Below are 14,102 nucleotides of genomic sequence, written 5' to 3' on the forward strand. Positions count from 1 at the left end.
CTAGCTGTCTTTTGCTAAAAGTGTTTCTTTAGTTTCCAGACCTCAAGTTAGCAAACTAATTTTTTTTCCTTCCTTTTTTTTTGGCAGAAAACTATGGGAACAGTTCATTAAACTCAGCAATGACCATGACAGCTTATTTGGTATCACATACAGCAATATACGATCACAACTTGATGGGGTTGAACTCAAGAAGACATACACACTGAATCCACTAGCACCAGAGTTCATTCCAAGGGCTCTGCGAGCTCAGATGGTGGGAATGCCCTTTATCCAAGGATCCGGAGCAGTTCCAGTCAGTGCAGCAGGCATACCAGATGGGAGTAGTCGAGGGCATACTTTTCCAAGTGGACAGGTACAGGGTCTCCAAGCTAGTTCAATTACAGGAAATCCAGTCAGACCATATGGTCCTTATTTACCCATGACTGGTGCTTCACCAGTACGACCAGCTAGTCCTGTACATCGGATAGATCCACATACTGGTATGAGTTATGTGTATGTGCCCAGTATGTATAATCCTGGAGTTCTCATGCCGGTACCTCTGCGAGTTCTTCCAAATGGTCAACTTATGCAGCCGTATGTTGATCCAGGATACATGTACCTACCAAGGGTGCAACAATATGGGATGAACCCCATGATGGTACATCAGGTGTCTCCACCTGGTGTTGGGCCTCATACACCTCCACCACAACCTCAGCAGCAGCAGCAACAGCAGCAGCAAATGCAGCAAGCTGACAAATCTCAGGGTAATAAGGATTTAGATAAGCACAGAGCAGAACCACAAGTTTTAGCTAGAGGTAGTAGTAATAGTAACATTAAAGAAGCCAAACTTAATCTGAATGCTGTTGAAAATAAAGATGAAGTCCTGGCCAAAATGAAGGAAAGACAACTACAAGAAGAATACAAATACTTGGTTAGAACACGTGGTATAGAGTATGCAAATCACTTCATTAATACGCAAAAAACAGCAAATCATAATCCGATGTTTAGGGAACAAAGTCGACAGGACCAGCAGCAACAACAGCAGCAACAGCAACAGCAGCAGCAGAAACAACAACAACATCACCTTGTACAACTGCAACAGAAACATCTTCAGAACTACCAGGAACAGCTTCAACAGAAAAACCACCAAGGCTTTGAACAGCAACAGTTTTACATTCATCAGTGGCTTGAACAGCAACACCAGCAGTTGGTTGGAGGCAATAAGCTGGCCGCTGCACAAGGAGGTGGAGGAGGGGGTGGACATGTGGCTGAGGGGGTTGCAGGCAACTCAAATACAGGTAGACAACAAGAGAACCAATCTATGACCAAAGTAATGGGTAATATGCAAAATTATGTAAATCCAATGGGTGGCAGCCAATCAGGAGGAAACCAACCACAACAGCAACAGGGGGCTGTCAATAGGAATCCACAAGTGGGTGTGTTCGCTTCTCAATCTGTTCATTCTGGACAGGCTAACAGAGCGGCAGAACTTGCAATGATGGAGAGAATGCAACGCAACAAAGCTGCAGCTGCAGCCGTGGCAGCCACCGTTGGCAACGCCAGTCAACAGCCGAAAGGGGCTAATGAGAGGTGGGCAGGTGCCAGTGGTGGTCATGCAGCAGATGAAAATGAATGGAATCAACAAAACAGTGGCTGGAATGATACCAGTTATAACTGGAGTCATTCACAGACAAGTGGTGCTGGTGGTGGAGGTGACATGCGCTCGCAGCGTCAGCCAATAAACATGGGACCTGCAGAGACAGCAGCACCAACCACTGGACGTAACACTCCCCTATATGAAAGACAGAGTGAAAGAAATTCACCAGCGTACAGGATGTGGCAACAACAACAGCACCTGCAGAAGCAGCAGCAGCAGCAACAACAACAACAACAGCAGCAGCAGCAGTGGCAGGAACAGCAGCAACAACAAATCCAGCCACAGTCGCCATCAACAGAAAATTATCAACACAGTATGATGCAGAACAGACTGTACAACCAGCCGCTTTCACCGTTGTCACAACCACTGTCGATGAACAACCAGACTGATAAAGTACAAGTGCCTTCTAACCAATCACAACCACAGTCTACAAGTCCAACATCAATGACAGAACAACAACAACAACAACAACAAGGTCCCGGTGGCCAGCAAGCTAAGAAAGACATCAAGACACCAGCTGGCATGTCTTACGCCAGTGCACTGCGAGCACCTCCGAAACCCAAACCCAAACCTGTCACTGATGACAGAAAGACAGCATCACCGGATCCATTGACACTAATCAAAGATCTGAATATTAGGTCTAATAACGATGGATATTATTCCTACTTCAACTGACATTTAGTAACTTTTACGTCAAGGATTTGACAGATTTCAGAATATGACTTTTTTCAAATTGATATATTTCACTTTATTGTACAAGGTATGACTTCTCCATTGTTAGCAATGGTACAAACACATTTTTGATTGAGTCTACAACCAATAGTATTTGTATATATTAAAAACTAAATCATCTTTACTATATTTGCCATTTCTATATCTTTATTTTTGACTTTTTATGAAACTTCCAGATCATTTGTAATTATATTGGTGCACTTGTTACAGTGGTGTGCATGTACTTCATAAAGGAAGAAAAAAAAACTGAAAAAATAGTAAAAGAAATGAAAAATTTCCTCTTTGAATTTTTTTTTTTTTTTTTTTGATTAACTCGAAAAGGCCTTTGATAGTTTCTTGTGTATATATGTAAATACCGATAAAAAAAAATAGTTATTGATGATGATAAACTTTATAGGGTGGTTTTTGCTTCAAGACAAATCTTCTTCAGATTGGGTAGCATACAAAAAATTGAAAAATAATGTGGAGATGAATGATGTATTCACATGCCAGTTTAGTAAAGAGAGTAGCTTCATTGCAACAGGTTTATTATTTGTAATTTTTTTTTTTTTTTCGTGTGTGTTTTGCTTTGAGAAATTATAGATGTGTTAGTATATTGTGGTCACCTTTCTGGTATATAATCCTGGTAATGAAGTTAGGTGCTAATGTTTTGATTTCATGTTGATTTCTATTACTACTACATTGTGATTCTTGAAATAGCCTAGAAAACTGTTTGGTGTGTTTACGTTTACTAATTACCATATAATGGTCTCTTTTTGTGTTTTAAAGAGCTGATACTGATGACGAGGGATATTTGTGTCAATAGTATGATTTTGTGCTTGGTGAAATGTTATAAATTATCATGAAGTTACAAAAGTTTCCTGTACAGCTCAGAGTAATGCACATGTGTAAGTCCGTGAAGTAAATCATTTTCATCACGTACGTACACACAAGTTATAAAGCAAGAACAAAGTATGTAAAATTATAGACAGTGATTCGTAAACAAGTGTGTCTCCACAATTGCATATCTCTGTCATCATGAAGCAAAACATACATTACAGTCGAAATTGAAAATGTGTCAAATATGACGAAACAATGTCCTCACCAATATTGCCTCGTAACATTGTTTCAAATAGTCAACGTTTGGTCATCCCAAAACTGGGCACTGACAAATTCAAAATGTTTAGAAATTAATTTTCTTACAATAGCGTACTTGATATTTCGAAGTTTCAACTTCCATTTCTTCTGTTGAGAATTTTCATGTTATATGTCAATGTAGTACATACGCCCTCATTAGTGTACATAGGGAGTGGACATGTTCAGCAAAAAAAAAAAAATCAATTTCATTAAAAAACTAACTTCTATGATATTTTAAGTTGCTGATTTCTTGAAGAGAAACTTAAGAGAAAAAAAGTAAAAAAAAAAAAAGTAAAATTCAAAATGAACCCAAAAAAATCATAAATAGAAGAAAAATTTTAAAAATCGGAAAACTGCAAAAATAAGATAAAAACAAAAGGAGTCGTGTTTTGCTTCAGCAGAACACTTTGTAGGGTAGGAGCATATTAACAGGGTGTTTTTGGTGTGTCTTTAGGTCAAAAAAAAAGAATGAAAAAAAGACTAATTCTAACCAAGTTTAGTTTTGAAAACTTGTTGATATTGTTGAAGTAGAAAATAAGTAGAATATGTTCTATCCAGGCCTGAAATCACTGTAAATATTGGACATGTATCATATGAAACTCTTACATTGAAAAAAAAGAAAAAAAAAGGATTTCTTTCTTCCTACTGTATATATAGATATCCAACAAGACTTGAGACTTGTTCTTTAATATCATGCCCCATTATGTACATATTGCCATCATCACAGAGTAGTCATTTGCTGTTGTAGTTTTTTCCCTTATTTTATGTATAGAGTGTAGTTATCGATCAACAGCAAAAATAACATTGCTTCAAACTTAGTGGTAGTATTTATAAACATCTGAGAAGTTAAAAAAAAAAAAAAATGGAAAGAGACAAAAAAAAAGTGAAGACATTTTCCAATATTTTTCTATACTTTATGATGTAGTTTGTGTGTCTTCTATATATTTGTAGGATTTGGTCATCTTAGTGTTGGTGGGTGCATGGTATAGGCCCCCATGCAAGTATCTTTAGCCTGTCATACAGTATGATATATTTGTGATACCGTACTTCTGGATATTTTTACTGTTATTAGGGTGTTGAAAATAATGCCACATAGAAAAGTGAAGCCCTCAGTATTACAGTTTTGTTTTACGTTAAGGGGTCCAACCGTATTCCCAAACCATGACTCCCTATGTTGATCACAAAAGTATAGTTTTCATGTTGTATGAATATTTTCTTTGGAATATGCATACACATTGCCTCCTTTGTTATAACTAGTTCGCATCATGGGGTTTCTTACACCCTAGAAATTGATGTAAGTACACGTATGGAACAAGTTCGTTAGAGAAATCAATTTCTTGCTCAAGAATAACTAGATGTAGTTCTGAATAAAGCAGGACTGCTTTGTAAGCAACATTGCCAGAGAACTAATTCTATATGCCACCAAGGGTTAGAAAGAGGTAATCAAAATTTCAAATACAGGCAAACTGAGTGTTTTCCCTTTAATAAGTTATCCTATTATAGGGGTGTAGTAGTGCGGTAAATTGCATCAGAATAACTTTCTATATGCACATGTCGTCTTCAATACTTCATTCCTCCTACAACTATTAACATCTGCCATATTTGAGAGAGAATGAAGAATCATTCACACAACACTTAGCATGTACAAATTAACAACCATCAAAAATACTCAGTAAAAGTATCCAGAGGTGTGTGTAGCTCATAATGTCACAATTAGAGTGATATTCACTTGTAGATGATCAAAAATTATGAACAGAATTTTTATTGGTAGAAGTGGAAGACTTTTGATGACCATTAGAATTGTAACTTTTTCACATATTTAGCTTAAAATCTTACTACAAGCTGCTTGTAACATTTACAGTAATTTAGAGTTAGAAGTTGTCAATGGGACCAAATCTTGAGGTCATAATTATGTGTGACTTGTTTATAGCATTCATTTGCAACTAGTAGTGTCTATATTTTTGTGTGTCAACTTCGCCCTTTTTTTTGAGCATATTCGTTGAAACTAACTTTAAATTGATATATTTGCCAATTTATAAAACAAAAAATAGTTCTATTTTGTAATTTATGTGAGTATAATAGTGTTTTTTGTTGCAGGTGTGTTAGAGTATCAATACAGGTGTTATTTTGATTGGTGTAGGGTGTCTGTAGAACGCTTTGTTAACAGTTGTACAGTATGAGAAAGCAAAAATAGGACATAGCTTTTTGTGTGTGTGAAATTAAGGAGCTGATAATTCATGGCTAAAAGTTGTTTACCATTTGCGAATATTTGTTGGTGTAGCTGTAGTAGTATCTTTGTTTGAAGTAGATGTATTTATTTGTAATGTAGGTAAGTGTGAGTGTTTAGGGTAGGTTGTGTGGGGTTTTTTGACAGATAGCAGTAATGTAGAGTACATTGGGTGTGGTGACGGTAATATTTCTTTGTTTTATTTTAGTGGTGTTTTTGTCATGGTTAAGGTATGAGGGGTTTGCTCTCAGTGCATAGTGTAGATTTGATTGACACCATGTTTGTTTTTCCATAGATTAAGCTTGTTTACGTCCAACTAGAAAGATTTGATCATGATATCTCTTCTGTAAAATTTTTGTATGTAGTGTCATGTTTTGTAGTGTTTAATTCAAAACTCATTCATAGCCATAAATTGTGGGTGTATTCCAGCAAATATGATGCTGTCATGCCTATTGGACCATTTGGGTCACGTGATATACATACTGTCATTCTATTGGGTTATTTGTTTTTGCCATGTGACAGTCATGTGATTTGAATGATCCAATAGTCATTGATCAAATCTTGTTGACTGGTTTATCCCAAATGTTTACATGTTGACCATACAATTGTACTGTGTGACCAGGGTTTTATATGGCACTGTCATCAGCTTCAATGGGTTATACTCTGCCTTCCTTTATGACAGTGCATATTTTGTATTTTCAAACTCCTAGCCTCCTCTGCAATCATTTATTATACAATGGTCACTCTGACAGAGTGATGATGCAAATCGCATTTTGGTAGGCTTCAGTAATCTGTGCATTCTGATTGGTTGGACACAATGATTCTTTTTCTCTGGCCATGTGCCAAATGTTCGTATTACCCTCAGACCACCAATATTGCATTGGTTGTTGGGTACTACCATTACCAAATAAGGTGATAAAGTTTCTACATTTATATAGATTTACATAAAGTGATTGACATGACCTCAGTCTCATTCTGCCCAATCAGAATCTACATACTGTTTTACTTTTCAGCCTGAAAAAAATGATATTTGTATCATTGCCTAGAAAGCAAGCATGAGGATATTGTAAGTTCTGCTTGCACTGCAGACTAGGAGTAACTTGTCATTTTACATGGGTTGACTACCCCAACATTCAACTGCCATTGACATTGTGTATTGTGTAATTCCTTTCATGAATTTGTTGGTGATATGTTCCAAGTTACCCACAACTTAGTCCATTCTTTTGACATTGTAAATTTCTATTCACAAAGTTAGAAATTATGAGTTCAGAGTGGACGAGACACAAGTTGTTCAGCCATTAAATTTCTTTCTGTGGAGAGTTGGTATAGTAGCTCAGCCTAGGTCAGAGTTCAAAGGTGGCAATTAGGAAGTTACATAGGTCAGAGTTCAAAGGTGACAACTAGGAAGTTACATAGGTCAGAGTTCAAAGGTGACAACTAGGAAGTATCTAGGTCAGAGTTCAAAGGTAGCAACTAGGAAGTTACATAGGTCAGAGTTCAAAGGTGGTAACCAGGAAGTTACATAGGTCAGAGTTCAAAGGTGACAACTAGGAAGTTACATAGGTCAGAGTTCAAAGGTGGTAACTAGGAAGTTACATAGGTCAGAGTTCAAAGGTGGTAACTAGGAAGCTATCTAGGTCAGAGTTCAGAGGTGACAACAAGGAAGCTCTAGGTCAGAGTTCAAAGTTGACAAGTAGGACGCTGTGTACACTTAGGTTAGAGTTCAAAGGTGACAACTAGGAAGTTATTAGCATCACTTTGCATATTTCTGGTGCTAATTGTCTCCCTGAAACAGTGTGATTTATAAAATGACAAATGACCACGAGTCACGAAAAAGTCAGTTTTTCCTTCAACCAGAATATAATGTACATTTGAATATGTCTGTTGAACGTGGTCACTCTTACGGGTTTACATAATGAGCTAATCCACTAGTGCAACATTGAAATCACCATGTTTCAGAGGAGGAACTATACAATGTTACCATGAACAACGTAAGGAGTGGACACTAATCACCAGTTATTGAGGTAGCTTATTAAGAATGGAAACTTTGTAATATTCTATTTTGTAACTCTTGTTTTTTTCCAAAAAAGACCAAATTTTATTCTTTGAAATCATAGCAAATACCAAGATAATAGATACTAAATATCTTGAATTCCAAATTTCAAGCTAGCATTTAATTGCCAATGGTAACTGGTGATTGTAGTTCATCTTCAGCAAACTCTTCAGTGTGGGGTAACTTGGAGAAGAAGAAAAAAATATCCGAAAATTGTGATATAGTTTGCAAAAGGAAGTATGGAACATAACTCCAAAAGCAGAGTTACTGTGACAGGGCTGTGGTTTTGGGTAGTGATGGTACAAATTCAGGGGGAGGTTCGATTGAGTTGTGCTTCACATCAGCACTTCCCCCCCACTTCACTTTATTTGCTCATTACAAGTTATGTAAAATTTGATGTTCGGATGTAAGCCATGCCAGAATTTCAGCCAACCTCAGTTGACAAGTTCATTGGATAACTGAAACATGAAGTATTGTACTTCTGAAAGACTTAATCTACTTTAATAGGGTGTTACAACTGTGTATATAGAACTTATATAGTTTCTTTCAGTTTCTAGACTTTTGTGGCAGTTTTATCTTTTTCTCTCTTCAAAGATTTTATATAGAAATCCCTCTTGATACATTTTGGTATATTTGACAGCTGTGGATGGAAGCATGATCCTGACATTTTGTATTTACAAAATATGTTTTGAGTTCAAATTGTGCAAACATTTCCAGTTATAACGTTTTCCTCATTCTGCTCCCCCCAAAAGTATGAGTCAAAACAGCTTTGATGAACCAGATATCTTTCATCCGGTCAATTTTTTTAGAGGAATAACCACCAGAATATAAGAAATAGTATGGTATTGGTTTAGAATACAGTCCCTGAAAAACAAGTAATAACAGTATATAGAATAGATCGAACAGCCACAAAACACACGCTCACAAGTGTGAAAGTCAAACTTGAAGAATGTACTTGACATTACTAGTATAGAATGACTTTATGTAGTAAGGGGAAAGATGTCGAGGTAGAGCCTGTCTGAAGGGTTGGGTTATTCTTATATTGGCCAGTACTGTTTTACAGAGTGTTTGTAATTGGGAATTATAGTCTAGTTATTCAAATAATGTAGATGAGTGTGTACGTGTTTCATCCAGTGTAAATTGTACCTGGTTTTATGATTTCATGTAAATTAACTGTAAAATCTTCACTTTGCATTATTGTCATATTTTGTCAGGTCGAGCAAAAAAATGGCCAAGTACAAGCTTCAGAAATAGATGATTCTTTGAAAGTTTACCTACCTCACTATCAACAACTCATCTTCTATGTTAATATATTATCTCCAGTAATAGCAAGACTATCATATAGAACCTGAAGCCTGTACTGTACAGTTTTTTCCTACTATAGCCCAAATGTATGCAATTTTTTTATTTTGATGTTTTGTATTGCATTATCCATCCCAAGCATGCATTTGTATACCAGTTTCTGTCGTTTTAAGATGGTGTGTATTTTGCTGTATACAAAGGCCCCCATCAACAATGTGTTCCTGGTGAACCGGTTACCTTTACTGTAAAGTGCAGACTCAGAACAATTAGATTATGATAATTAAGTATGTTACATAAACAGGTATTTGGGTATACCTTTACAAAATCTAGGACTTCATATATAGTTACAGAACCATAGTTGTAACATCCTACTTATCAAGTGTTTCTGTTGTAGTTCAAGTCCATATAAATGAAATGGTTGGCTAGCTGGCATTAATAAAGAAAGCATGCCGAGTGCTTACAACATCATTTCTATGTTGTGTGTGTTCAACATCATTTCTGAGTTTGTGTGTTGTAAAAGGTGAATGTGGAGTGATGATGGTCGAATGGTTAGACTGACTGGCTTGGAATGTGCAGGTTGCAGGTTCAAGCCCTGTCACTGACATGTGTTTCTGAAATGGCTAATATTTGAACCAGGATTGTGCCTCAGTCACTCCAGCTGTATAATTTGGGGACCTGGTAGGATAGAGTTTGCAATGTGAATGCTTTAATCCTGTGCACTTATAGTGGATGCAATGGATTGTATGCTTCCCATGGAGTTGAGGCCATATAAAAACCAACGTTATTATTATTATTGCATGTATTGTTATATAAATGACATATATGTCTGAATATCAGTAGATGATGTCTGTCAAATACATACCTCTATTCATCCATTATAGCAGTAAGTATATCTGCATGGATGCTTCCAAGATTAAAGCTGCAAAACAATCTACACAACTATTAAATACAAAAGGGAAATTGGAGACCTCTTTACAAGACTATTCTAATATCTGGATAGCACATGCTATTTTACTATGGTAAGAACTAATACTTTACTTCTATGTGCCTGAATGGGGACATAATTTAAAAAGAAAGTTAGTGGCAACAAATAAATACTACAAAGTGTCTGTAACATGCAGGAAATGGCTGGATTTTTATATTAAAGTGGCCCTGAAGGTCAAAATGTACAATCTAATCATCTTAAACGTTATAGAAAAGCCAGGACCCCCCCCCCCCCCCCCCCCCATTTAGGCAATGGTGTATGACGAATAGCATGCACATCAAATCTATACTCCAGATATCAAATCATTAACTAGCCTACTCAGAGACTAGGACAGATTCCCCACTTCGACCTTTCATACTCCCTCTATTTGGCTGCAATTTACACAACGTTACTTTGATCTGAAATGCGGCCGTATATTGCTACCATTCTTCTGTGTATTTGCGTCCGAGTAGACGAGTCTATCGGCGCAAATGGGCCAATTGTTACAACCCCAAACGGACAAGTGGAAGGAGTATACCTAGATGAAGCTAACGTGTTCTTTGGTATTCCCTACGCTGTTCCACCCATAGGGGATATGAGATGGCGTCATGCTCTGCCTGCCAAGAGTTGGAGTCCTACAGTATTCCAGGCTGTGAAGGCTCCTCCTGGGTGTTATCAACACTGTGGAACACCACCACATACTTGCCCTGCTACCGTATGTAACATGGTTTAATTTTTTTTATTTCATTTGATAAGTCTGGATTATAAATATTCGCATCGTGTTCAGAATCGTAGATTTCATTAAACAAAAAGTCAACGAACTATGCTAACATAACAATATGAAAGAAACCTCGATTTGTCATGAAAGTAAGTGTTAGCAACCATGCAGTCAACGTTTTCATTTGATCATCGCTTATAAGTTACAGAGTGACATTGATCAAAGTTGGAAATTGAAAAAAAAAATTTTTTTGACATATCCATTATATCCATAAACACGGCTATATTCCAAACTGTACCAAACATTGACCAGTCCATTCGTGTACTTTGATGTCATTGATTTATACAGGTCAGTGAAGATTGTCTATACCTGACTATCTTTACACCCCGGACTACGACCACTAGTTCAAAGTTCCCTGTGATGATGTTCCTACATGGCGGCAACTTCATTGAGGGCAGTGGATATTCAGACTTGACAGACGGTAGATACTACGCCAACCATACTGATACTATTTCAGTACTTATAAACTATAGACTAGGTGGGTATTACCAACACAAGTTTGTGGTATTAAACTATGTATGATGTATATTGTACTTTTTTGCACAGGCAGGTGGCAGTTTTCCAACTCGCGATCGCATGTCGCAGGTCACAGTTTTGCAACTCGCAGGTCGCAGATCGCGATCGGATTACCATAGTCTACCCCAATAAAGTACATGTATCCGTAAGACTAAGCCTCGACTATAGTTGAACTCTGATTCGAGCTACAACACCCCCTCCCCTCCCTCGCTAAAGCAGATAACCATAACTTATTATATTTTTGTATCTTCAGGTGCATTTGGTTTCTTAGTCACTGGTAATAGCAGTGAAGATGCGACTGGTAACTATGGCATCTTGGACCAACGTCTGGCGTTACAATGGGTCCAAACTAACATTGCTTCATTCGGAGGAGACCCCAACAGGGTAAACATGTACACATTTTACTAGTACATGTATTAGTAATGTCAGAAGCGCACAAGCAATTACATTGTAAGAAAATTATCACGGTAGTTAGACGCTGGGTTAGATGTTGCTACTAAATGCGTATATATTGGTTACAATCTGTAAGATGCTAAAAGTCGAAAGGACTCAGAGATGTTATTTCCTACGTTCATTGTAATTCTTTCTCTTCAACTTTTAGGTAACGTTATTTGGTCAAAGCGCTGGTTCACAATCTGTGGCAGTGCATCTGGCATCACCAGGCAGTGAAAACCTGTTTCATCGTGGAATCATTGAAAGTTTCCCGTTCTCTGTGCCATTTAAGAAAGACTTTGAAGCTATCATTCTTGGTAACGACTTCGCCGATGCTTTGAACTGTTCCCATGGTGATCTGAAATGTATGCGTTCCAAGCCACCTAAAGACATCTACGAGGCACAGGGTAAAGTTGGCGGGACGATCATCAATCCGCTGAGTTTATTTGAAATGTTTGAACAATGGGGTCCCTATGTAGATGGCAAAGATATTAAGCAGCAGTCTGTAGATTCCTTCATGAAAGGTGATTTTCACAAAATGCCGATCATTATAGGAAGCACAAGCGCTGAAGCACGTATCAATGTCTTTGGAGCATTTAATAAGCCAATGGACCTGCTACAGGTATACGAATTTGTTTTCGCGCTTTTCCCAACCCACTTCCTGAAGGTTATTGCCCAGTATCCTCCCGATCCACCAGGTAGCGATCAAAGGGAACCCCTCACCACTGCTGCCAATCACGTTGTATTCGTCTGTCCGGAGCGTGCAGCTCTGCGAGGTATCGCAAAACATGGTCAGGGTGACGTCTGGATGTATCTGTTCGACCATGTCCTTTCCTTCGATGGATGGGGTCCGCATTGGCACTTCTGTGTCAATTATTCGTGTCATGGAGCAGAACTCGCTTTCCTATTCCACTCTGCTGGACTTGGTGGTTTTAAATATACGCCTGGTGAAGAAGTGTTGTCTCGAAGCATGGTGTATTACTGGTCAAACATGGCTCACACAGGGAATCCAAACGATAGCACATGGCGAAAGGGCACAAACATGGTACGGAATGGGGAGTTTGCTGAATGGCCGATGTTTAGTAACTCTACGAGTGATGGATATTACATGCATTTGATGACACCGAATGACCAAGCTGACAAAGACTATTTAAAAGATAAATGTGATTTCTGGGATTCGTTGAACGTATATCCTTAACACGCAGCATAGATGGATAATAACAATCAATCGCCGTGACGTAATCATGACGTCATACAAGTACATTTTAAATTCGGCTCAGACAATTTTCATGAATAACTACTCCGACCTGCTCTTTTTCTCATAATTAGCGAGTTTCATGTGAAATTTACAGGTTACATAAAACGATAAAAGTAATAAGTGTACATTTCACTCGATATGCGATTTGAAATAAATGTTGGAAAATATCTGGCGTTGCAGTGTTTATTACAAGTATGTTGAGAGTACAGATTTATGTTTTCTTCCTCTAAACAATAATATTTGTATTTGTTTTTGTTTTATTTCTTTATGGCCTTCCCCGGTGACTTTACAGATTTTGGCAATCTTAACAGCATTGTTTATTGTCATTGTTCATCTATTTTTGGGGTTTTTATTTATTTTTATTTTTTTTATAGATATAACCTATTAAGTAAGGGCCATCTGTGAGCTCACTACCCAGCCTATTCCCAGGTTTTGAGCAAGAATGATTTTGACTTATTGGGTAAATTTCAATTTAGGAAGTCGTGCCCATTACAACTGAAAACTGCTTCTTGCACACGACAACAATAACACTGATGTAATAATTTCAGTAATGCGCCACCTACATGTGCTATACAACAATTGGCACTATTTTTCGCCAATCCAATGTTTGGAGATTGCAAGACTTCAGGTAGGTATAGTAATAGGGTAATAATGAAATGAACCATACAGATTATGGTATGTTTTAATGTAAATTTTATTTGCATTTCAAGCATAGCAAAAATGTAAATATCTTTTAAGTTTGAAAAATTGCTCAACCCGTTATAAAAGAAAATATTACTGAAGTATTATTGACAATGTCTTTCCTTTTCTTTCTTTTTTCATTCATTCATTCATTCATTCATTCATTTGTTTGTTTGTTTGTTTGTTTGTTTGTTTGTTTGTTTGTTTTGGTTAGTTAGTGTGTTAATTTGTTTGTTTGTTTGTTTGTTGAATGTAATCATCCATAGAATTGATGCCCCATGGCCAGGGAGCAGGTGATAAAGTTTTCATTCGTAGTAATTACTATTAGATAAAACTCAATACCATATACCACGACATTTCAAAGACAATGTTTAGAAAATAGTCAAACTAAAGTTCACTTTGTACAT

The 14,102-nt window shown here is 37.2% G+C and overlaps 2 protein-coding genes across 2 annotated transcripts in view; both read left to right on the top strand.

Moving 5' to 3' along the window:
• The window catches only part of LOC144434978 (putative helicase with zinc finger domain), a 28,765-nt gene extending 19,273 nt beyond the window's left edge, over nucleotides 1-9,492 (top strand). Inside the window, exon 18 of the mRNA XM_078123509.1 lies at nucleotides 88-9,492. Within this exon, the coding sequence (XP_077979635.1) occupies nucleotides 88-2,311 (2,224 nt within the window). The 3' untranslated portion in view covers nucleotides 2,312-9,492. The remainder of the gene's footprint in view (nucleotides 1-87) is intronic.
• A 962-nt stretch (nucleotides 9,493-10,454) lies between these two features.
• LOC144434981 (cAMP-regulated D2 protein-like) lies at nucleotides 10,455-12,954 on the top strand. The gene is made up of 4 exons (XM_078123512.1): nucleotides 10,455-10,745; nucleotides 11,097-11,286; nucleotides 11,578-11,708; nucleotides 11,926-12,954. The coding sequence occupies exons 1-4, from the start codon at nucleotides 10,455-10,457 to the stop codon at nucleotides 12,952-12,954; spliced, it is 1,641 nt and encodes a 546-aa protein (XP_077979638.1).
• The last annotated feature ends 1,148 nt before the right edge of the window (nucleotides 12,955-14,102 follow it).

Source organism: Glandiceps talaboti, chromosome 5 (assembly GCF_964340395.1).
Source record: "Glandiceps talaboti chromosome 5, keGlaTala1.1, whole genome shotgun sequence".
NCBI lineage: Eukaryota > Metazoa > Hemichordata > Enteropneusta > Spengelidae > Glandiceps > Glandiceps talaboti.